The sequence below is a fragment of the Scyliorhinus torazame genome, chromosome 15 (assembly GCF_047496885.1).
Source record: "Scyliorhinus torazame isolate Kashiwa2021f chromosome 15, sScyTor2.1, whole genome shotgun sequence".
Taxonomy (NCBI): domain Eukaryota; kingdom Metazoa; phylum Chordata; class Chondrichthyes; order Carcharhiniformes; family Scyliorhinidae; genus Scyliorhinus; species Scyliorhinus torazame.
Window position 1 is genome coordinate 80,566,494 of NC_092721.1, and position 25,622 is coordinate 80,592,115.

Consider the following 25,622-nt stretch of genomic DNA (forward strand, 5'->3'; position numbering starts at 1 on the left):
AAGGAAAGTGCTGCTGTAGTGGAGCCGGGATGGGGGAGGGTTGGCCCTGCTGAACTTTAGGAACTATTACTGGGCGGCAAATATAGCCATGATCAGGAAGTGGGTGGTGGGGGAGGGGTCGGTGTGGAAGCAGGTAGAGGCGGCATCACGTAGGGGCACAAGTTTAGGAGCACTGGTAACAGCACCTCTGCCATTCTCGCCGGCCTGGTACTCCACAAGCCCGGTGGTAGTGGCGGCTCTGAGAGTTTGGGGGCAGTGGCGGAAGCACATGGGAGCAGAGGGAGCATCGGTGTGGGCTCTAATTTGTGGCAATCACCGGTTTGTCCCAGGGAGGTTGGATGGGGGCTTTTCGGAGGTGGCAGAGAGCAGGTATTGAGAGGCTGGGAGATCTGTTTATTGATGGAAGCTTTCCCTGTTTGGAGGATCTGGAGGAGGAGTTTGAACTGCTGGGAGGGAATGGGTTTCGTTATCTGCAGGTGAGGGATTTTGTGCGAAGGCAGGTTTCAACCTTCCCGCCTCTACGCCACAGGGGATACAGGATAAGGTAGTTTCTAGAACGGGAGGGGAAGGTTTTAGAAATCTATAAAGAACTGATGGAGTGGGAGGGAACCCAGATAGGGGAGTTAAAGCGTAAATGGGAGGATGAGTTGGGAAAGGAGGTAGAGGCGGGTCTGTGGGAGGATGCTCTGAGTGGAGTCAACACGTCCTCATCATGTGCCAGGCTCAGCCTAATACAATTCAAGGAGGTTCACCGGGCACACATGACAGTGGCCCGGATGAGCAGGTTCTTTGGAGTAGAGGACAGGTGTGTGAGGTGTGTAGGAGGGCCCGCAAATCATGTCCACATGTTTTGGGCATGTCCGAAGCTCAGGGGATTCTGGCAGGGATTTGCGGATGTCATGTCCACGATGCTAAAAACGAGGGTGGTGCCGAGTCCGGAGGTGGCAATTTTTGAAGTGTCGAAAGTCCAGGGAGTCCAGGGGTCGAGAGAAGCTGACGTTTTGGCCTTTGCCTCCTTGGTCGCCCGGAGACGGATCTTATTAGCGTGGAGAGGCTCGGAGCCCCCGAAATCGACAGTTTGGGTTTGTGACATGGCCGCGTTTCTCAGGCTTCTCAGTGTTAGGGTTCGTTCGGAGGTGGCAGCCGTTTATCGACTTCTTCAGGGAAAACTAAACTGTTAGCAGATACAATAAGAGAGGTGTGTTAGGGAATAATGGGGGGGGGGGGGGAGGGAGTTAGTTCAGTTCAGTTCAGTTCAGTTTAGTTTAGTTTAGGCAGCAACAGCGAGAGGAGATGGAGGGACTTGGGGAGTGTGAGTAAAAGCCAGTTGGCGGGGTATGGTTATTGGTTGGGGGGGGGGGGGTTGTTACGCACTGAATTATGTTTACATTTGTATTTGCATCTTTTGTTGCTATTCAACCATAAATGCCTTAATAAAATGTTTTTCAAAAATAAACGAAATAGACAAGTTTACCTCAAGTTCATCTCTTTTGGACCAAAGAAGATGACGTAAGAAGACAAAAACTAGCTACACAAAGTGTTCAACCAAATAAAAATGTAAACAATGATGTAAACCAGTTTGTTATGGTGTATTAATTATGAACCAATTATTCTTGAATCATATATAAATATGAAATAGCTGACAATTACATTTTGAAAACAATTACTTTATTTGAAAACTAAGTCAGCGATTGACAATACATGATTTTTATTCAGGCATGTTCTATATATTAATATAATTCCCAGTATCATCTTATTTCCAAATTCTTGCCAGAAGATTGAAGAATGCTGACTCCCATGGAAGGTATTTAGTGCCTATTCTGTCTACTGCTTCATTCATGCTCTGTATATACAGCAGTCTTGTATGGAAAGCTAACCATGAAGGCAATTATTTGCAAACCTAATGTCTTCTCCTTTGTCTCAAATGGTAATTTTTATCAAAATTAATTTGTCTTTTAACATGCTGATGGGAGCTTGTTTATAGGTTAAACAAAAATACACAAAGTCTAAGTTTATTTTTTAGACTTTCAACATATTTCTTCATTTTGGAAATACAGCAAAAACAGCTTTCAAAAGCAACAGAGTAATATATTAAAAAATCAAAACAAAAATGGATGGTTTAGAGCTTTTCACTTAAAAGTTTTTCTAGTAGATTTCTTTTGCTAAAATGTAAGTAATATCTCTGGCAATGCTATAGAACAGGTGGATAGAGCACTTCAGTTCCTTCTTGATATGCCTGAAAGCTTGAACATTGAGTGATTGAATGTTCTCCTGCTGTAATGTAATCTTAGCAAGAGGCATATCGACTGACAGATTCTGATCCCAAGCTAGTCTGGCAATGTTAAAGATCATGTCTAGAGACATCTTTTCAATTAGTCTTGTCGTTCAGATATATCTGTTGGTAGCTAAGCTTGCCTTAGAAGGCTTCTTAGCTGGGAAATCTTGGCAGGCATTGGAAGCAATGCTGGCAATATAAATTTTGTTGAAAGGATATCCTCTCATTACATCTTGCAAGTCTGATTTGTAAGGAATTAAACTCAGCTCATTGTGATAAGGAGAACAATTGCTTGACAAATATACCGAGTTAGTGCTCAAGTTCCCTTTCTGGCCCCTGTGTTATACCTTTACCCGTACACAAAACTTTTCTTTTTGCTTTATACAATTTTATCTGTAAAGTTGGGAGATCGTATATAACTTCAGTGTCAAATATACAGTGGAATTTCTCCACAAAGGCGTTGTCTTTCTCGAGCCTAAATCTCATTGTCCACAAGATGATGGTGTCATCTTGACATAAGTGGTCAAAAGTCATTAGAAGTTCATCCAAGTACGGGTGACTGTACACAACATCAGCGGCCATTATATAATCATAATGACAATCACTTTTGGGGAATTTTCTTTCCAAATCTACTCCCCATCTAAGTTCTCTGACCTTTGGCTGATATTTACTTCTCATTTTTGTATTTCGTGATATATTGAACTGTAAGTTGCCCAGTAAATGAGGCAGGTCTGTGGCAGTCACGTCGGAACCTGCAAAATCGGAAATGTGTACTTAGAAAGTAGGCAAATAGTATCACCAAAAAATGCAACATGAAAACAATAATGTTTGGAACATTACACCAAGTTGTGACCAGCAGGATCTCATATTATACAAGGAAGTATACATTTTATATTTAAGCATATCCTGTGTGTTGACATTTTGCATATAATGTAGGGTCATTTTACACACACATTCATGGTTAGCTAAGTTGGCTGGATGGCTGGTTTGTGATGCGGAGTGACGCCAAAATCATGGGTCTGATTCCTGTGCTGGCTGAGGTTATTCACGAAGGCCCCACCTTCTCAACCTTGCCCCTCGCCTGAGGGGTGGTGACCCTCAGGTTAAATCACCACGAGTCAGCTCTCAAAGGGGAGTGCAGCCTACGGTCCTCGGGGACTGTGGCAACATTTTTAAAACTCATTTGTAACTGAAAGTGTCTTCTAAAAATGCAAACATTTGTTCTCATCAATGAGCAGAATTTCAAAATTCAGAACATTATTTAGTATTTGAATACTTAAGCTAATCCATTCATTAACAATGTTTGCAAAAGTCTATTTTAATCATATAACGATAAATTTATTTTCCTTTTACAGTTAGGTGTAATGACTTAGAGCGTCTGAGAACATTTTCAAAGGGGCAGGATTGTGACAAGGCGGAGCTTCTGACTGCTGAATCAACCCACAAATGTCTTGATACAAAAGCCTGTGGATAGCATAATTTCTTTTCAAATTTCGAATACCTCTATTAGCTCTCTCCTTAACCTTCTTTGCTTCTGTCTCTTAGCTAATCTCATATCCATGCTGCCAATGTCCCTTTAATCTTATGTGTTTCAGATTTTGCTTCTTTGTGGCACTTAATCAAACACTTTCTCAAATCCATATAACACACTGACCACAAATTTGTGTCTGGTGAACATGATTGCTTTCTTTGATGAAGTAACAGCGAAAGTATTATGGTTCAAAGACTATGGACACAAATTTGTGTTGGTCATCATTTATTTATTTATTTATTATAAATTCTGTGGGGAATTTTGCAGTGGAGTGAATGTAGTAAAAATGATAAATTTTATAGTGAGAAGGCAACCCACTCCTGGATTCAATAGAGATGAGTTTGGAAACAGGGGAGAAATAAAAGCTTATTTGGAGTAACAATGTCCTCAGAATATGTTAATGAGGTAATTTAAATGATTTTTAACTTGGTTCCAGATTTAAATTGGTAGCATGGGTTTCCGGAAGCTGTCCAAGGGATCTGAGGTGAACTATACAGCAGTTCAGGGGTTATGTTTAAATTTTTCATTTCCTCAACTGAGTGAAAGTTCACTCTTGTAGCCGCTGTCTCCATTCCCTCAGGTAAATGTCTAGCCATTTTCTCAGGTAATTGTCTAGCCTTTGCCTCAGGTAAATGTCTAGCCTTTCCCTCAGGTAAATGTCTAGCCATTCCCTCAGGTAAATGTCGAGCCATTCCCTCAAGTAAATGTCTAGCCATTCCCTCAGGTAAGTGTCTAGCCATTCCCTCAGGTAAATGTCTAGCCATTTTCTCAGGTAATTGTCTAGCCTTTGCCTCAGGTAAATGTCTAGCCTTTCCCTCAGGTAAATGTCTAGCCATTCCCTCAGTAAATGTCGAGCCATTCCCTCAAGTAAATGTCTAGCCATTCCCTCAGGTAAGTGTCTAGCCATTCCCTCAGGTAAATGTCTAGCCATTCCCTCAGGTAAGTGTCTAGCCATTCCCTCAGGTAAATGTCTAGCCATTCCCTCAGGTAAATGTCGAGACATTCCCTCAGTAAATGTCGAGCCATTCCCTCAGGTAAATGTCTAGCCATTCCCTCAGGTAAGTGTCAAGCCATTCCCTCAGGTAAATGTCTAGCCATTCCCTCGGGTAAGTGTCTAGCCATTCCCTCAGGTAAATGTCTAGCCATTCCCTCAGTAAATGTCTAGCCATTCCCTCAGTAAATGTCGAGCCATTCCCTCAGGTAAATGTCTAGCCATTCCCTCAGGTAAGTGTCGAGCCATTCCCTCAGGTAAATGTCTAGCCATTCCCTCGGGTAAGTGTCTAGCCATTCCCTCAGGTAAATGTCTAGCCATTCCCTCAGGTAAATGTCTAGCCATTCCCTCAGGTAAGTGTCGAGCCATTCCCTCAGGTAAATGCCGAGCCATTCCCTCAGGAAAATGTCTAGCCATCCCCTCAGGTAAATGTCTAGCCAGTCCCTCAGGTAAATGTCTAGCCATTCCCTCAGGTAAATGTCGAGCCATTCCCTCAGGTAAATGTCTAGCCATTCCCTCAGGTAAATGTCGAGCCATTCCCTCAGGTAAATGTCTAGCCATTCCCTCAGGTAAATGTCTAGCCAGTCCCTCAGGTAAATGTCTAGCCATTCCCTCAGGTAAATGTCTAGCCATTCCCTCAGGTAAATGTCTCTCCATTCCCTCAGGTAAATGTCTAGCCAGTCCCTCAGGTAAATGTCTAGCCATTCCCTCAGGTAAATGTCTAGCCAGTCCCTCAGGTAAATGTCTAGCCATTCCCTCAGGTAAATGTCTAGCCATTCCCTCAGGTAAATGTCTCTCCATTCCCTCAGGTAAATGTCTAGCCAGTCCCTCAGGTAAATGTCTAGCCATTCCCTCAGGTAAATGTCCAGCCATTCCCTCAAGTAAATGTCTAGCCATTCCCTCAGGTAAGTGTCTAGCCATTCCCTCAGGTAAATGTCTAGCCATTTTCTCAGGTAATTGTCTAGCCTTTGCCTCAGGTAAATGTCTAGCCTTTCCCTCAGGTAAATGTCTAGCCATTCCCTCAGTAAATGTCGAGCCATTCCCTCAAGTAAATGTCTAGCCATTCCCTCAGGTAAGTGTCTAGCCATTCCCTCAGGTAAATGTCTAGCCATTCCCTCAGGTAAGTGTCTAGCCATTCCCTCAGGTAAATGTCTAGCCATTCCCTCAGGTAAGTGTCTAGCCATTCCCTCAGGTAAATGTCTAGCCATTCCCTCAGGTAAATGTCGAGACATTCCCTCAGTAAATGTCGAGCCATTCCCTCAGGTAAATGTCTAGCCATTCCCTCAGGTAAGTGTCAAGCCATTCCCTCAGGTAAATGTCTAGCCATTCCCTCGGGTAAGTGTCTAGCCATTCCCTCAGGTAAATGTCTAGCCATTCCCTCAGTAAATGTCTAGCCATTCCCTCAGTAAATGTCGAGCCATTCCCTCAGGTAAATGTCTAGCCATTCCCTCAGGTAAGTGTCGAGCCATTCCCTCAGGTAAATGTCTAGCCATTCCCTCGGGTAAGTGTCTAGCCATTCCCTCAGGTAAATGTCTAGCCATTCCCTCAGGTAAATGTCTAGCCATTCCCTCAGGTAAGTGTCGAGCCATTCCCTCAGGTAAATGCCGAGCCATTCCCTCAGGAAAATGTCTAGCCATCCCCTCAGGTAAATGTCTGGCCAGTCCCTCAGGTAAATGTCTAGCCATTCCCTCAGGTAAATGTCGAGCCATTCCCTCAGGTAAATGTCTAGCCATTCCCTCAGGTAAATGTCGAGCCATTCCCTCAGGTAAATGTCTAGCCATTCCCTCAGGTAAATGTCTAGCCAGTCCCTCAGGTAAATGTCTAGCCATTCCCTCAGGTAAATGTCTAGCCATTCCCTCAGGTAAATGTCTCTCCATTCCCTCAGGTAAATGTCTAGCCAGTCCCTCAGGTAAATGTCTAGCCATTCCCTCAGGTAAATGTCGAGCCATTCCCTCAGGTAAATGTCTAGCCATTCCCTCAGGTAAATGTCTAGCCATTCCCTCAGGTAAATGTCTAGCCACTCCCTCAGGTAAATGTCTCTCCATTCCCTCAGGTAAATGTCTAGCCAGTCCCTCAGGTAAATGTCTAGCCATTCCCTCAGGTAAATGTCTAGCCATTCCCTCAGGTAAATGTCGAGCCATTCCCTCAGGTAAATGTCTAGCCATTCCCTCAGGTAAATGTCTCCATTCCCTCAGGTAAATGTCTAGCCATTCTCTCAGGTAAATGTCTGGCCATTTCCTCAGGTAAATGTCTAGCCAGTCCCTCAGGTAAATGTCTAGCCATTCCCTCAGGTAAATGTCGAGCCATTCCCTCAGGTAAATGTCTAGCCATTCCCTCAGGTAAATGTCGAGCCATTCCCTCAGGTAAATGTCTAGCAGGGAGTACATGTGTGGGCATAGCTTTTGTCAAACTTGAAGGATTTCAAATTGACAAGAGCAGAGTGTGTGGGAGGCACTGTAAATGTGTTTGACAGTGTATCGGCAGCAGAAAACCATCACAATCCAGGGCAGTACCTATGTGCTGTGGTGGGATCAACACAAGCACAGGAGACAGGTGGGTGGATGGGGGGGGGGGGGGGAGGTACACAGGTTGGAGTTGCACAAGAGGGTGGGGGATAGGAAAGGGGCTGAGATCAGAGACACTGCCTCATCACAGAGTTCACAGGGCGAAGTTCCCCTTGACCTCTTCAGGCTGAGGTTTTTATGTCAGGTGACGGCAGACAACCGCAGCTTTCTATGGAAAAATACTAATCCCTGCTGGATCTGCTGGCCTCACATTAGCAGTGGGTGTGAAAGTAACCATCACTCTCAAAGGTAAGAGAGAGGCAAAAATAGACATTGGACCACTGGAAAACTTGGCTGGAGAAGTAATAATAGGAAACAAAGAAATGGTAGACGAACTGAATAGTTACTTTGCATCAGTCTTCAGGTTGGAACACACCAGTGGGATGCCAGAGCTCCAGGAGAATCGGGGGCAGAGGTGAGTGCAGTGGCCATCACTGAGGAGAATATTCTGGGAAACTGAAAGGTCTGAAGGTGGATAAGTCACCTGGACCGGATGGACTACACCCCAGGGTTCTAAAAGAGATAGCTGAGGAGATTGTGGAGGCATTGGTGGTGATCTTTCAGGAATCACTGGAGGCAGGAAGGGTCCTAGAGGACTGGTAAATGGCTAATGCAATACCCCTGTTTAAGAAGGGAGGGAGGCAGAAGACGGGGAATTATAGGCCGGTTAGTCTGACTTCGGTCATTGGTAAGATTTTAGAGTCCATTATTAAAGATGAGAGCGTGAAACACTTGGAAGTGCATGATAAAATAGGACTGAGTCAGCACGGCTTTGTCAAAGGGAGGTGATATCTGACAAATCTGTTAGAGTTCTTTGAGGAGGTAACAAGGAAGTTACACAAAGGAGAACCAGTGGATGTGATTTATTTAGATTTCCAGAAGGCCTTTGACAAGGTGCCGCATAGGAAACTGTTAAATAAGTTAAGAGCCCATGGTGTTAAGGGCAAGATCCTGGCATGGATAGAGGATTGGCTGACTGGCAGAAGTCAGAGAATGGGGATAAAGGTTTTTTTTCCAGGGTGGCAGCTGGTGACTAGTGGTGTGCCTCAGGGGTCTGTGCTGGGACCACAACTTTTCACAATAACATTAATAATCTGGAAGAAGGAACTGAAAGCACTGTTGCTAAGTTTGCAGATGATACAAAGATCTGTAGAGGGACAGGTAGTATTGAGGAAGCAGGCGGGGCTGCAGAAGGATTTGGACAGGCTAGGAGAGTGAGCAATGAAGTGGCAGATGGTACACAATGTGGAAAAGTGTGAGGTTATGCACTTTGGAAGGAGGAATTTCGGTATAGACTATTTTCTAAATGGGGAAATGTTTAGGAAATCAGAAGCACAAAGGGACTTGCGAGTCCTTGTTCATGATTCTCTTAAGGTTAACGTGCAGGTTCAGTCAGCAGTTAGGAAGGCAAATGCAATGTTAGCATTTATGTCAAGAGGGCTAGAATACAAGCCCAGGGGTGTACTTCTGAAGCTGTATAAGGCTCTAGTCAGACCTCATTTGGAGTATTGAGAACAGTTTTGAAAAATCAAAAATGAAAAATGAAAATGAAAATCGCTTATTGTCACAAGTAGGCTTCAAATGAAGTTACTGTGAAAAGCCCCTAGTCGCCACATTCCAGCGCCTGTTCGGGGAGACTGGAACGGAAATCGAACCGTACTGCTGGCCTGCCTTGGTCTGCTTTCAAAGCCAGCGATTTAGCCCAGTGTGCTAAACCAGCCCCTTATGGACCCCATAACTAAGGAAAAATGTGCTGACCTTGGAAAGGGTCCAAAGGAGGTTCACACGAATGATCCCTGGAATGAACAGCTTGTCGTATGAGGAATGGTTGAGGACTCTGGGTCTGTACTCGTTGGAGTTCAGAAGGATGGGGGGATCTTATTGAAACTTACAGGATACTGCGAGGCCTGGATAGAGTGGATGTGGAGAGGATGTTTGCACTTGTGGGAAAAACTAGAACCAGAGGACACCATCTCAGACTAAAGGGACGATCCTTTAAAACAGAGATGAGGAGGAATTTCTTCAGCCAGAGGGTGGTGAATCTGTGGAACTCTTTGCTGCAGAAGGCTGTGGAGGCCAAATCACTGAGTGTCTTTAAGACAGAGATAGATAGGTTCTTGATTAATAAGGGGATCAGGGGTTATGGGGAGAAGGCAGGAAAATGGGGATGAGAAAAATATCAGCCATGATTGAATGGCGGAGCAGAGTCGATGGGCCGAGTGGCCTAATTCTGCTTCTATATCTTCTGGTCTTCTGGTCTAAAGTACCAGGATGCCTTCAAATTCAGCCAAACCGATATTTCAGAGCATTCCTTTCCAGGTAACTGCTGGATAGTGGGAGATAAAGGGTACCCTTTATCTCCCACAGGTAGGAATGGACAATAAGTTCAGTCTTGCCCATGAAAATTATTTTAGAAAATTATTTCTAAAAGCCTTTTGCTTTTCTACTTCTCTTATTACCATCAGAAACCTTCCAAGGGGCAATACCAACTTATCTCTTCAAGCAGTGATTTAAATGATTAATTAGTTTCCCTTCCTGAATTGTTTTTGTTTCTTACTCATTGCACATTTAGGGCGGCACGGTAGCACCGTGGCTAGCAGCTTCAGAGCGCCAGGGACCCCGGTTCGATTCCCGGCTTGGGTCATTGTCTGTGCGGAGTCTGCACATCCTCCCCGTGTCTGCGTGGGTGTCCTCCGGGTGCTCTGGTTTCCTCCCACAGTCCAAAGATGTGCGGGTTAGGTCGATTGGTTGTGCTAAATTGCTCATTAGTGCCCAAAAGTTAGGTTGGGTTGCGGGGATGGGGTGGAGGTGTGGGCTTAGGTGGGGTGCTCTCTCAGAGGCTGGTGTGGACTCGTTGGGCCGAATGGCCCTCTTCTGCACTGTAAATTCTATGACTTCGATGACATTTTTCCAAGGCTGTCCTCCGCGTGAGGAATACTATGCAAATCTAAAATATTATTTTAAAAGGTGGCCTTTACTCACCAAGTAATCCAGCAACAATTGACACCAGTCCTGTCCCTGATCCTATTTCAATTACATTTTTATCAATGAAGCTATTCTCTTTTTGGCTATGTTCCAGGTAATAGCACAACACCAGGGCCTGTGTGACGCAGCAATAGAAATACGAGTCAGTATCTTTTATGCAGTTTAACATACTTTATTCTGTGGCTGGTATTGGTATTTTTATTTCAAATTCAATTTTATTTCAAATACTGCTAACAAAAAGCTGGAAATGACTTTTCTAGACACTCATGGACAGGTGCTTACAATATTCACACTATCTCGTGCTCACCATTTTGACAGAGGTTTCAATCCATTTAAAACAGTGGACAGAAGCATGTCATACAAACAAATTTGAAAAATTATCCACAAATATCAGCTAAAGCAATTTTTAAGGTTAAATTACAACTTGATAACAATGCTTACCGAAGGCCAGACATATGCACCGTAGCAATCAGTGGCCTCTGTAATTTTGATTTCATAACCTGCAAATTGAAAACATTCCCAGGATGTGCTTTTGATAATAGTTGGCACCCATCGTCTTTTCATGATTTCTGATGATATATACTCGTCTTCAGCCTTTTCTGAAGAAAATAAAAAGTATTCAGACAAAATATCAATGAGAATTTTATAAATTGTAGTTGGCTGAATTGGGTTGTAACAGGTCCACCTCTGCAAGCATCCAGTTCCTGCAAGCAGATTAAACTTGTGCCAGTTTGAAAACAGCCTCCATTACTGTCCCCTTTCATCTGGAGATTCATCTCCGTCATTCAGTGCCCCCCATTCATCAAGATGTCTTCAGACAGACAAAGAGTGGCCCCATGGTTCAACAATGCTTCCATGCAGCTCCTCCTGCAGGCCTTTTGGGAACTGCGGGAGGTGCTCTTCCCCAAGGATGGCAAGGGAAGACCCGTCCGCTAGATCAAGGTGGTCTGGATGGAGATCACAGAGAAGGTGAGCAGCGGTGGAGTCCAGACACAAACTTGGGTGCTGTGTCATAAATGGCTGCATGATCTCCCCTGATCAGCCAGGGTAAGTGGCAATGTACATGGTGTAATGTTCCTTCCTGTTTATTCCTTTATTCACCCTTTCTTTAATTTTGTTGTTATCATTTTTGATCCTTGGATGATTAATGGACATTTATCTTAATGTCAAGCAGCAGAGAGAATGGGGAATTCAGAAGTTGTAGGAGAGAACTCTCTGCCAGTTTGAACAGGAGTTTCAGACTTTTTGGCACCAGAGAGAGATGGGCTGGGACTCGGTTTGCTTGTTTGGCTGGGGGATGGGGGTGGGGTGGAAGGGGGGGGGGGGGGAGACAATGATAGCCCCAAAAGGCTTTACTGTGCCCTGTAGCAAGTTGTGATAGGAGCCTGTCTCAGTGGAATGATTTTCAGAGTCCCAAGGAGTTTCAGTTTGACCCCTGGACACAGAAAGACAAGCACCTGCTTTTTCTCCCTCTCCAGAAAGGCTGTGAGTGCTGTATTCCTGAAACTGCAGAGGCCTGAATGAATCTATAGTAAAAACATAAAACTAAAAGCAAAGTTTGAACAGGAGTAAAGTGCTAGAAACACCATTCTGAAACAAAGGCAAAAGCAAGGCAAACGGTGCAACGCCGGCAGGGCGGGGTGGGCCGGAAAAAGCCGGCAATGTCGGGAATCCAGAGATTGGGGCACCATTTTTAAATGCCGCATCAATGGCCGATAAAAAAAGGTAAAATGCACCTCCCGCGGCCCCATACACACACAGGCAACCCACCCATGGACCCCCTTCCCTGCCCCACAGGCCCCCCCCCATCCCCCCCACACTACAAACATGGGAACCTCCTTCCTCCATGGCGCTTGCAAGATGGGCACCCCTAACACTGCCCATGGCACTAGGAAGGTGATTCCAAAAGTGGAAGGACCACATGCCCGGGAAGCCCTTTTTCTCTTTTACTTTTCCCCCCCCCCTTTCTTCTCCTCTGTGTTTGTCTGCAGTGTGTAGAGGGTGGGTGGCAAATTAAAATGGGGCCATTAGCAATTAGATAATAGTTAACCAGTTGTATTGGCTACAGATTTCATTACAGTTCTTGTTATAGATAACAGTAAATGTGTATAAACTTACAAACCTGGTGACTGTAATTATTGGACAGTCATGGGCCAAAGACTTTGGGTATTTTTCTAAGAATTATTGGTTGATTCACTTGTGTTGTAACTCGGGGTCAAGTGGGATGGAATTGACCCCGCACTAGCCCAGGGTGTCGTAACAATGGAATCAAAGAGCCTCTAATGAAGGTAGTGAGGAGAGAGGCCAGGTTGGAAAATACATGGTCATCAACATTATCACAATAAAAACAACAAAAATATAAATTTCAGTTTCTTTCTATACCTTTATTTTTTTTCTTGAAGGCCCCAGTCTCTATATCTGGGGACCAGGCGAAAGAGGCATGGGTAATTGAGGAAAGGTTATGGGCAATGCTGTCCCCCCCCACTAACTCTTCAACAATGGCAATCTACATGGCCAGGTGAGTACCAGTGAGCTGTCTGTAGTGGCTTTTGAATGCCTTATCACAACCAAATTAGTCATCCTCCCACAAAACCACAAACTATAAGGACTGGTTTAGCTCAGTGGGCTAGACAGCTGGTGTGTGATGCATAACAAGGACAGCAGCACGGGTTCAATTCCCATACCAGCTTACCCGAACAGGCGCCGGAATGTGGCGACTAGGGGCTTTCCACAGTAACTTCAGACTTGTGACAATAAAAGATTATTATTAACTCCAAAAGGGTTAACAATGGTACAATCATGATGCAAACAATGGGATCATATCCCATGAGCTTTTCGTAGAATCCCTACAGTGCAGAAAGAGGACATTCGGCCCACCGACCCTCCAAAAAAGCACCCTTACTGCCCTATCCCCATAATCCCAGTTAACCTGCACATCTTTTGGACACAATGTGGCTTGGCCAGGTCACCTAACCTGCACATATTTGGACTGGGAGCAAACCGGAGCATCCGGAGGAAACCCACGCAGACACGGGAAGTACGTGGAAACGCCACACAGACTGTTACCCAAGGTCAGAATCAAACCTGAGTCCCTGGCGCTTAGAGGCAGAAGTGCTAAACGACATGCCACCTTGCCCCGCCCCCCCCATATAAATGCATGTTTTTGTAATTGGGGATAAATGCTGCGAAGGTGTGATTATGTTGTGGTGCTGATCCTTCAGATAATCTGTTTATATTATTAGTGACCAGAATTTGTTTATATTTATTGGTGATGAAACCATTTACAAGTCAAGCACACAATAATAATTGATTAGGTGAGGGGAGGTAGAAAATAGTTCAAAGGAATAATGCAGGGAAAGCCATTAGCCCCCGGTTTAACTTGGAACAAGAGGCAAGGTGGGATTGTAGAATAGCCAACAGGCTTTCTCCAACTTTGGTGTGGGCCTCATCTATTTTAATTCCCGGGTCTCATTAGCAAAACTGAAGGGATGGTTTGGGCAGGTGAGTGAGGTGTTTCAACCATCACTGAGAACAATTTCTGACAACCAGTTAACTGTGGCTCCAATGTGATTAAAGGAAGGTGAATGCAAAGCAGAAGAGATGTAGGGCTCAATCGAACTACCCGCACTGCCAAGGTGCCCTGGAGGAACTGCCTCGCTGGCAGTCACACTGCCAAGGTGCTAGATTGGCAGTGCCAGGGTATCCTGCCCTTATGAGGTGCGGTGAGGGGGGCTCAAGGACCACCTAGTAGGTATGTTTGCAAGGGGGGGGGGTGGCACGAAGGTTGCGGTGGAAGATTGCGTCGCCACCGACCCTACCTAGGTCAAATCCCCTGCCCTATCTCTGTAACCTTGTAACCCAACCTAACCGTTGGACACTAAGGGGCAAATTTAGCATAGCCAATCCACCTAACCTGCACATCTTTGGACTGTGGGAGGAAACCAGAGCACCCGGAGGAATCCCACGCAGACACGGGCAGGACGTGCAAACTCCACAGAGACAGTTACCCAATGCCAGAACCGAACCTGGGTCCCTGGTCATGTGAAGCAGCAGTGCTAACCACCGTGCCACCATGCCAGTGGGGTGCAGGAACACCCACCTCCATCTTGTGCATCTTGCATACCAGTCTGCTGTGCATTTTCTGTTTTAAATATGGTGAGGGAGAGATTTAAATACATGGGTAGAAGAATATATTTTAAAAGCCGTGCCAGTGTACCTACACCTCATGGGCTGCAGTGGTTCAAGAAGATGGCCCACCTCCATCTTCGAAAGGGAAAGTCAGGATGAGCAACAAATGCTGGCCTAAGTGATGCTCGCAGCCCATGAATGTATAAAAAAATGCTACTTATTCATGTTTTCTTGAAATGATGGATAATTCCAGATTATCCATTTCTTTCCCCCTTTTTTCATCCCAGTGCTGTCTCAGGCGAGAATAGAGTGATGCTCGATTAATGACTCCAGAAGCGAGATTGGATGACAATTGAAGGCTTTATTGGACTAGATGTTTCCCCAGCAGCGCAGGTACAGAATGCAGCTGCCAGGGAGACACAGGCTCTTATACTCCGCCTTACTGGGCGGAACCAGCAGGCAGGCTTCACCAATGATCTTCCTGTCTCAGGTACCTCCCACACCAATGATCTTACAACCCCACCCTAAGTACCGTAATACCCCTAATACCGACTACCACATTCACCTCCTGTTAAAAAAAGAGTCCGGCGGGGGTGGATGTCTCGCGTTATACAGTGGTAAAGGTTATGGTGGTACCCGTCGGTGGTACAGTGTTTTGCCTTATTACATGTCACAACTATTTACAGTATTCATTTTACATCTACATCTCAGAATGAAGCAATTAGTCGATCGGGGGCCCTGGTCGTCCTCTGTGATCGTCGCAGTTTTCGCGGTGATGCAGGCGCCGGCCCGGGCATCCGTGACTCCGGGAGGGTGACTTTGGCTTCTTCGGTAGCTTCATCATCCCTGGGTGGGACCAGTGGAAGAACCGATCCACCTGGGAAAGCGGCAGCCATGGGGTGCGCCGATGGGAGGGAGGGTGGAGTTGGTGGGTGGGGTGCGGGTGGGGATCCAGCGGGCGCCAGGTCCTGTAGGGAGACCGTATCCTGCCGGCCGTTGGGGTACGCCACGTAGGCGTACTGAGGGTTAGCGTTAAGGAGGTGGACCCGCTCTACCAATGGGTCTGACTTGTGCGCCCGCACGTGTTTGCAGAGCAGAATAGATCCAGGACCTGCCAGCCAGGTTGGGAGCGAGGTCCCGGAGGCCGTCTTCCTAGGGAAGACAAGGAGACGTGCATGAGGTGTTCCATTTGTCGTGGTACACAGCAGTGGTCGGTCGGATGGAGTGGAGTGCATCGGGAAGGACCTCCTGCCAGCAGGAGACTGGGAGATTCCTGGACCGTAGGGCCAGTAGGACGATCTTCCGGACCGTTCCATTCTCCCTCTCTACCTGTCCGTTTCCCCGGGGGTTATAACTGGTTGTCCTGCTCGTGGCGATGTCCTTGCTGGGCAGGAATTGACGCAGTTCGTCGCTCATGAAGGAGGACCCCCTATGGCTGTGTATGTAGGCGGAGAAACCGAACAGGGTAAAGATACTGTGGAGGGCTTTTATGACGGTGGCTGCGGTCATATCGGGGCAGGAGATGGCGAATGGGAACCGGGAGTAGTCAATCACGTTCAGGAAGTACGTGTTGTGGTCGGTGGAGGGGATGGGCCCTTTGAAGTCCATACTGAGGCGTTCAAAGGAACGGGAAGCCTTTATCAGGGGCGCTTTCTCTGGCCTGTAGAAGTGCGGCTTGCACTCCGTGCAGATTTGGCAGTTACTGGTGGCGGTCCTGACCTCCTCGAGGGAGTAGGGCAGGTTGCGAGTCTTGATAAAATGGAAGAATCGAGTGAACCCCGGGTGGCAGAAGTCCTCATGGAGGGCCCAGAGTCGGTCCACTTGTGCGTTGGCACATGTGCCGCGGGATAGGGCATCAGGAGGCTCATTTAGCTTCCCGGGATGATACAAGATCTCATAGTTATAGGTGGAGAGCTCGATCCTCCACTGTAAGATCTTATCGTTCTTTATCTTGCCCAGCTGTGCATTATCGAACATGAAAGCTACCGACCGTTGGTCAGTGAGGAGCATGAATCTCCTGCCGGTCAGGTAATGCCTCCAGTGCCGCACAGCTTCTACTATGGCCTGGGCCTCCTTTTCAACGGAGGAATGACGGATTTCTGAAGTGTGGAAGGTGCGTGAGAAGAAGGCCACGGGACTGCCCGCTTGGTTGGTGGTGGCCGCCAGAGCTACGTCGGACGCGTCGCTCTCGACTTGGAAGGGAAGGGATTCATCGATTGTGTGCATCGTGGTCTTTGCGATGTCCACCTTTATGCGGCTGAAGGCCTGGCGGGCCTCTGCCAACATGGGGAAAACCGAGGATTGGATTAGTGGGCGGGACTTGTCCGCATAATTGGGGACCCACTGGGCGTAATATGAAAAACATCCCAGGCAACGTTTCAGGGCCTTGGAGCAGTGGGGGAGGGGAAACTCCATGAGGGGGCGCATGCGTTCAGGATCTGGGCCTATGACTCCATCATGCACTGTGTAGCCGAGGATAGCTAGACAGTCGGTGCTGACACGCATTTGTCCTTGTTGTAGGTTAAGTTAAGGGTTTTTGTGGTATGGAGGAATTTGCGGAGGTTGGTGTCGTGGTCCTGCTGGTCGTGGCCGCAGATGGTGACGTTGTTGAGGTACGGAAACGTGGCCCGCAAACCGTACCGGTCAACCATTCAGTCCATCTCCCATTGGAAGACCGAGTCTCCATTTGTGACACCGAAGGGAACCCTTAGGAAGTGGTAGAACCGCCCATCTGCTTCGAATGCGGTGTATTTGCGGTCGCCTGGGCGGATGGGGAGCTGGTGGTAGGCGGATTTGAGGTCCACCGTGGAAAAGACCTTGTATTGTGCAATCTGATTGACCAAATCAGATATGCGGGGGAGAGGGTACGCGTCGAGCTGCGTATACCTGTTGATGGTCTGACTATAATCGATGACCATCCTGTGCTTCACCCCGGTCTTTACAACCACTACTTGAGCTTTCCAGGGGCTGTTGCTAACCTCGATAATACCTTCCTTCAGTAGCTGCTGGACTTCCAACCTAATGAAGGTCCGGTCCTGGGCACTGTACCAGCTTCTCCTGGTGGCCACGGGTTTGCAATCCGGGGTGAAGTTCGCAAAAAGGGAAGGCGGGTCGACCTTGAGGGTCGCGAGGCTGCAGACAGTGAGGGGGGGATATAGGGCCACCGAATTTAAAGGGTAAGCTCTGGAGGTTGCATTGGAAGTCCAATCTCAGGAGCATGGCAGCGCAGAGGTGAGGGAGGACGTAGAGTCGGAAATTTTTAATTTCTCTTCCCTGGACCGTGAGGTTCGCTACACAGAACCCCTTGATCTCTACAGAGTGAGACCTGGAGGCCAGGGAGATTCTTTGGTTAACTGGGTGTATGGGAAGAAAACAGCGCCTTACCGTGTTGGGGTGTATGAAGCTCTCTGTGCTCCCGGAGTTGCATCCGTTGATGAGCACGGTCGTCGTTGCGGTCGAGAGCGTTCGGGGCCGAGACTGGTCCAGGGTCACCGAGGCGAGTCGTGGTAAAAGTTGAAGATTTTCCTCGGGCGGTGTGTGGCCATCCGAATCGGGGTCCTGAGACTCCAGCCAAGATGGCGGCGCCCACGGGTCGCACGTGATCCCTGGGGAACAGGATGGCGGCGCCCGGGGCCCGCACGTGGCTCGGGCAAATGAAGTTGACGGCGCCGACGGCCCGCACGTGGCCCGTGGAGAGAGTTGTGGTGGCGGCCCCGGTTCACCCCCGGAGAGAGCGGCGACCGCCCGGGCCTGGCATACCGCCACAAAATGGCCCTTTTTGCCGCAACCTTTGCATGTGGAGGGCAGGCCGGGCAGCGCTGCCGGGAGAGCTGGGCTGGAAAAAGTCGGCAATGTTGAGAATCCGGAGATTGGGACACCATTTTTGAATGGCGCTTCAATGGCCAATAAAAAAAGGTAAAATGCACCGCCCTCGGCCCCACATACACACGGGCAACCCACCCATGGACCCCCTTCCCTGCCCCACAGACCCACCCCATCCCCCCCACACCGCAAACATGGGAACCTCCCCCTCCATGGAGCTTGCAAGAGGGACACCCCGACACTGCCCATGGCACTGGGAAGGTGATCCCAAAAGTGGAAGGCCAACACACCCTTGAAGCCCTTTAATTATATTATAATTTATTTAAATGAGATTTCCGTTTTTTGTGGGTGGGAACCTCATTATATCACTGGCAGGGGGGACAATATGAAAATGAGATCTCGCTAGCAAGATTCACGGTTTTTGATTCTCGTGAGATTTTGTGCCCACATTGCTGTCTGTGCATGTGTTTATCACAAAATGCAGGCCATAATCCCCATGCACGAGTTAAAGGAAATCCCACAATACCAAGTCACGCGGACGTGAATTGTTGCAAATATTTACAAGTGGGACCTAGGCGCCGTGACGGCTGAGGGGAAGCAACAAGGTAAAGATGATGTTTCCAACTTTTCACTTTTGCTGGTGTGTGAAAGCCTGGTCCGCAGGGAGGAGCGAAGAATGACTTAATGGCACGTGTGTGAACTCGGGGTGTCCTCCTCGGGATCGGGGGGCCCTGGCTGAGACCCCCATTGTTGTATAAAATCATTTAAACTCCCCCCCCAGCTGCAACCACAGGCTCCTGGCTGTTGAGAGTGCTGACTGCGGACAGTATCCTGCAAATGCACTGAGGGCTCAGGTCATGTGGAAACCCACCTTGCCCACCCATCTGGAAACCTTCAAGGCTTCATTAAAGGGATGGGGGTGCCCATGCTCAGTTGTTGGTCCACCAGGGATTGGCATTCCCCAGGGCACTCCTCAGATGTGCAGCCCCACAGCAGAGGAAGCAGCTGATTAGTAGAGCTCACCCCAAACAAAGGACACATGCACTCTAGGCATTGGACCCCTCCCTGAACCCAGCCCCTCTCAGAGTCAAAGCCTCACCAGTGAGACTATCAGCTAGCCCACTTCTAAGCATCACGGGATGTCTCCAAACCCTGCCAGTCCACCCCGCCCCTGAACCCCATCCATTCTGCCCCGGCCAGGAACCCTGACCAGCTCCCCATCACAACCTGTGTGTAAAACCCAGGCTCCACATCACACTGCAGCGAAGGTCACAGTAAAGTCACACATCCCTCGCTCAGCCCCATCTGTAGGACCTGCCCGCACACCAGGCTCTTAGCAAGGAGATAAATGGCTGCACAGTATCAACCTCTCCACCACACAACCAGGTGCCACCCTCCTGACAGGATAGCACAAGGCTCACCTCAGTGAGGAGACCCACAATAAACTACATTGGGAGAAACAGGAGAGAGGCCACAGAGCCTGTCGCTGACACCGGCATCCCAGTTGGCAAGGACAGAAGCTCCTCTTATCACAGGCTGGGTGCCAGTCACTGATGGGGGTAGTGGTGCAGTGCGGACTACATTGTCTCAAAGGAGGAGGGGCAGGGGGACCATGTTGAGGGAGGCACAGCAGTACAACTCAGGGTGACCATGTAACGTGGTGGCACTGGGTGGTCAAGGGAATCGTCACCTTGCTGGCATTCTGTGTCTCTCCCCCTCCCCCCGCAGGGACATGGATTTCAGACTACAGCCAGCTATATTTGTTATCTACCTGGCCGCTGCTGCCGTTGCAGATGCACGGCGGCAAGACAGCCAGGCCCAGCCTAGGGAAGACCCTGCACAAGAGGAGCCTGCCCCAGAAAAGCAGGCGCCAGCCGGTGAGGCTCAAGTGCCGGCCATCCAACAGGCCGAGGAGGAGATGCGTAGGCACCGCATCAGGCCACATGTATATCGTCAACACCTGTCCTTCGAGGAGTTGGTGGTCCATATGTGCCTATCCAGCTCACCAGGGGGACCATACGTCACCTGTGATAGATGACTAACATTACCCACTGAGATGATAGTCTCTGTGATGGTGGATGGTGCTAGTGAAAGCAGTGGTGAGATGTCAGTGTCTTCCCCGGAATGGTGTTCCGGGGTGTTCTAAGAGTCTGGGTGGAGGCTGGGACCCCGGACAGCTCAGCCTCGTCTGACGGTGATCCTGAAAGACAAAACATAGAAAACATAGAAAACATAGAAAATACAGCACAGAACAGGCCCTTTGGCCCACGATGTTGTGCCGAACCTTTGTCCTAGATTAATCATAGATTATCATTGAATTTACAGTGCAGAAGGAGGCCATTCGGCCCTTTGAGTCTGCACCGGCTCTTGGAAAGAGCACCCTACCCAAACTCAACACCTTCACCCAACACCAAGGGCAATTTGGACATTAAGGGCAATTTATCATTGGCCAATTCACCCAACCCGCACATCCTTGGACCGCGGGAGGAAACCGGAGCACCCGGAGGAAACCCACGCAGACACGGGGAGGACGCGCAGACTCCGCACAGTCAGCGACCCAAGCCGGAATCGAACCCGGGACCCTGGAGCTGCGAAGCAACTGTGCTATCCACAATGCTACCGTGCTGCCCTTGAGAACAAATAAATCTACACTATATCATTTAACCGTAATCCATGTACCTATCCAATAGCTGCTTGAAGGTCCCTAATGTTTCCGACTCAACTACTTCCACAGGCAGTGCATTCCATGCCCCCACTACTCTCTGGGTAAAGAACCTACCTCTGATATCCCTCCTATCAAAAGCCATGGAGTGAGATCTTGGGAAGGGCTGGTCTGTTGGAGAGGGGTGACTCAATTGCTTTAGGGAATTCTTTTTGGGGGGAAATATTGAAATATTGTAATTGAACTTTTAATATTTTATGTCCAAAAATTATAAAACAAAACAAAACCCAACACATGTATCAAAAAATTACAAACAACAGTAACACTAACCCCAGTAACAGAAATACAACACACACAACCCATCCACTCCACCCCCACTAACAGTGACCAATTCCTTAAAGGGCAATATCAAAGGCCGCCAGCTACGGTAGAACCCATCAATCAACACCTCACTGTAAACCTGACCTTCTCGAGGTGCGAAAACTCCATCACCTAACCACTCTGAGGCACTAGGTGGCATCGTCTAACTCAGCAGAATTCACCTCTGAGCAAACAATGAGGTGAATTCCAGGGTATCCGCCCAGCACCCGCCCTCAGCTCTGGTTGGTGTGACACCCCCAATATAGCTGCTAACGGACAGGGCTCTAAATCACTATTTAGGATTGCTGATATGGTGCTGAGAAAGACACTCAATAAACCACCAATTTGGGTGATACACAATCAATAATAGACGACGAGTGATAAACGTAACTGAGGCTTCAATGCACTAAACAGCAAGCCTCCTGCCTCTGGACCCGAACTGGGTCCGGAGGCGGAGACTTGCCACTTTTATACAGAAGCCCGAGGGGGGGAGCCACAGGCGGAGCCAGCCTGGACAAGCCCAGGCATGTACAACACAGCACAGTGAATATAATACAATGAACACAATAACGTGGTTTACCACATTCACCTCCTGTTTAAAAAAAAGTCTGGCGTGGGTGAAGTGGTGCTAAAGGGCAAGTCTGTCGGGGGCCTTGACCTTCTGCTGTGACCGCCTCAGTCCCGGCTGTGGTGTTGGCGCCGGCGTCGAGACCTGCACGTCCGGGAGCGTGTTGTCATCTTCATCACCCAGATGTTGAGTCGGCGAAGGGGAGGGGGGGGGGGGGGGGGGGCGGTGTATGGGTGGGGCTGGTGGTGCTTGTCCTCGGTGGGCCTGCGGGTGTCAGTTCATGAGGGAGGTGGGCAGAGGTGGGGGGGAGACGGTGTAGGGTGGGGTGTGGTGGTGATTGTTGCCGGGGAGCCTGCAGGAGCCAAATCCCGAAGGGAGACCGTGTCCTGCTGCCCGTCCTGGTGTGTCACGTAGGCATATTGGGGGTTTGCATGGAGCAGCAGGACCTCCTCGACGAGGGGGTCAGTTTTATGGCTCCTCGCATGCTTGCGGAGAAGGACGGGCCCTGGGACTGTCAGCCAGGATGGAAGCGAGACCCCGGAGGTGGACTTCCTGGGGAAGGCGAACATACGCTCGTGAGGAGTCTGGTTAGTGGCCGCACATGGAAGCGACCGGATGGAGTGGAGCGCATCGGGGAGGACCTCCTGCCAGCGGGAGACTGGGAAACATTTCAACTGTAGGGCCAGGAGCATGGCCTTCCAGACCGTCGCGTTCTCCCTCTCCACCTGCATATCCCCGGGGGTTATAGCTGGTCGTCCTGCTGGTGGCGATGCCTTTGCTGAGCAGGAACTGACGCAATTCGTCGCTCATAAAGGAGGAGGCCCGATCACTGTGGATATAGGCGGGGAACCCAAACAAGGTGAAATGGCTGTGCAGGGCCTTGATAACGGAGGCAGAGGTCATGTCAGGGCAGGGGATGGCGAAGGGGAATCTGGAATACTCATCAATGATGTTGAGGAAGTATACGTTACGGTCAGTGGAGTGGAGGGGCCCTTTGAAGTCCATGCTGAGGCACTCAAAAGGGCGGAAGGCCTTTACCGGATGTGCTCTGTCTGGCCAAGAGAAGTGTGGTTTGCACTCCGCGCAAACCTGGCAGTCCCTGGTCACGGACCTGATCTCCTCGATGGAGTAGGGCAGGTTGCGAGCCTTGATAAAGTGGAAAAAGCGGGTGACCCCTGGGTGAAAGACGTCATTGTGGAGGACCCTGAGTCGGTCTATTTGTGCGCTGGCACATGTACCGCTGGATAGGGCATCTGGGGGCTCATTGAGCTTCCCGGGTCGATACAAGATATCATAGCTGTAGGTGGAGAGCTCGATCCTCCACCTCAGTATCTTGTCATTCTTGATTTTACCCCGCTGTGTATTGTTAAACATGAAGGCAACCGACCATTGGTCAGTGAGGAGAGTGAATCGCCTGCCGGCCAGGTAATGCCTCCAATGTCTCACAGCTTCTACTGTGGATTGGGCCTCTTTTTTGATGGAGGAGTGTTGAATTTCGGAGGCATGGAGGGTACGGGAGAAGAGAGCCACGGGCCTGCCGCCTGGTTGAGGGTAGTGGCCAGAGCAAAGTCCGACGCATCACTCTCAACTTGGAAAGGGATAGACTCGCCCACAGCGTGCATCACGGCTTTGGCGATGTCTGCTTTGATGCGATCGAAGGCCAGTCAGGCCTCAGTCGCCAGGGGAAACGTGGTGGACTTGATCAGTAGGCGGGCCTTGTCCGCTTAGTTGGGGACCCCTGGGCATAGTAAGAGAAGAACCCCAAGCAACTCTTCAGGGCCTTGGAGCAGTGGGGAAGGGGGAGTTCCAGGAGGGGGCGCATGCAGTCGGGTCGGGCCCTAGGACTCCGTGTTCCACGACGTAGCCGAGGATGGCTAGGCGGGTTGTGTGAAAGACGCATTTCTCTCTATTATAAGTGAGGTTCAGGAGTTTAGTGGTGTTGAGGAAGCCGGAGGTTCTCGTCACGGTCCTGCTGGTCACGGCCACAGATGGTGACGTTGTCTAGCTACGGAAACGTGGCCCGCAGCCCGTACTTGTCAGCCATTCGGCCCATTTCCCTTTGGAAGACCGAGACCCCGTTGGTGACGTCGAAGGGAACCCTGAGGAGGTGATAGAGGCGGCCGTCTGCCTCGAGGGCAGTGTATTGGCGGTCCTCTGGGCGGATAGGGAGCTGGTTGTACGCAGACTTCAAGTTGACTGTAGAGAAGACTCGATACTGCGCAATCTGATTGTCCATGTCAGATATGCGGGGGTGGGGGTACGCATTGAGCTGCGTGTACCGGTTAATGGTCTGGCTGTAATCGATGACCATCCGGTGCTTCTCCCCAGTCTTGACGACCACCACTTGGGCTCTCCAGGGGCTGGACCTCCGACCTGATGAAGGCCCTGTCCCGGGCACTGAAGTGTCTGCTTCTGGTAGCGACGGGCTTACAGTCCGGGATGAGGTTTGCGAAGAGGGAGGGTGGGGCGACCTTAAGGGTCGCGAGGCTACAGACGGTGAGGGGGGGCAGGGGTCCATCGAACTTCAAGGTAAGGCTCTGGAGATGGCACTGGAAGTCGAGACCCAGTAATAGGGCAGTGCAGAGATGGGGGAGGATGTAGAGCCTAAAGTTGGTGTATTCTACGCCTTGCACAGTGAGGGTCGCGTCACAGTACCCTCGGATCTCCACTGCGTGGGATCCGGAAGCCATAGAGATTTTCTGGGTCACGGGTAGGATGGGGAGGGAGCAGCGCCTTCCCGTATCTGGGTGTATGAAGCTGTCCGTGCTCCCGGAGTCGAAAAGGCAGGCCGTCTCGAACCCGTTGATCCAGACGGTCATTGTAGACTTCGTGAGGTGGTGCGGCCGGCATTGGTCCAGTGTGACGGAGGCGAGTGTTGGAAGACGGTGGCGGGCCGGTCGGCGGTAGCGGCGGCCAGCGTAGGGTCTGGCAAGCTAGGTTTCCGGGAAGAGGAGTCCAAGATGGCAGCCCCCATGAGTCACACGTGGCGGGCGACGTGCAAGATAGCGTCCAAGATGGCAGCCCCCGTGGGTCGCACGTGTCAGCTGAGATTAAAGATGGTGGCACCCACGGGTCGCACATGGCGGGTGGCACGGCAGCTGGGGGCGGCCCCGACAGGCAGCAGGCAGCACTGCTGGGCCTAGACGATTTAGGGGGGGTCGGGCCTGGCAGGCTGTTGCCAAGTGGCCCTTCTTCCCACAGCCATTACAAGTTGCATTCCGTGCCGAGCAACATTGTCTGGGGTGATTATCCTGGCCGCAGACGTAGCACCTCGGGTCTCAGGCGTTGGCGGGCCGCTGCATGGCGCAGGCTTGCATCGCGCCCGGGTCACTTGATGGCTACGCCCACGAGGCCCATGAGGGTGCCATGCGGTCGGAGTTGTAGGCCCCCATGTTCTGGGAGGCCACCTCCAGTGAGTTGGAGAGTTGTACTGTCTCTGGGAGGCCGAGTGTCCCCCCTTCTAATAAACGCTGGCGGATATAGTTCGAGTGCATTCCCGCGGCATAAGCGTCCCTGATCAGCAGCTCCGCGTGCTGGGTAGCCGATATCGCCCGGCCGTCACAGTTTCAACAGAGGATGCGCAAGGCGTACAGGAATTCCGCGAGTGATTCCCCAGGGCGTTGGCGTCTCGTGGCGAGGAGGTGCCCAGCATATACCTGGTTGACGGATTTCACATAATGTTCTTTTAGCAGCGTTGTCGCCTCCGCGTACGAGGGGGCGTCCCTGATGAGGTTAA

At 49.6% G+C, this 25,622-nt stretch overlaps 1 protein-coding gene across 3 annotated transcripts in view; it reads right to left on the minus strand.

Annotated features, from left to right (window-relative positions):
* Positions 1 to 1,647: 1,647 nt before the first annotated feature.
* The window catches only part of mettl21e (methyltransferase like 21e), a 101,631-nt gene continuing 77,656 nt past the window's right edge, over positions 1,648 to 25,622 (minus strand). For all 3 annotated transcript variants that reach the window (XM_072475946.1, XM_072475945.1, XM_072475947.1), the window contains 3 exons: positions 10,788 to 10,945; positions 10,344 to 10,461; positions 1,648 to 3,027 (listed from right to left, as the gene is read on the minus strand). In XM_072475946.1, coding sequence (XP_072332047.1) covers positions 2,585 to 3,027; positions 10,344 to 10,461; positions 10,788 to 10,945 — 719 coding nt within the window. In that variant the 3' untranslated portion in view covers positions 1,648 to 2,584. The remainder of the gene's footprint in view (positions 3,028 to 10,343; positions 10,462 to 10,787; positions 10,946 to 25,622) is intronic.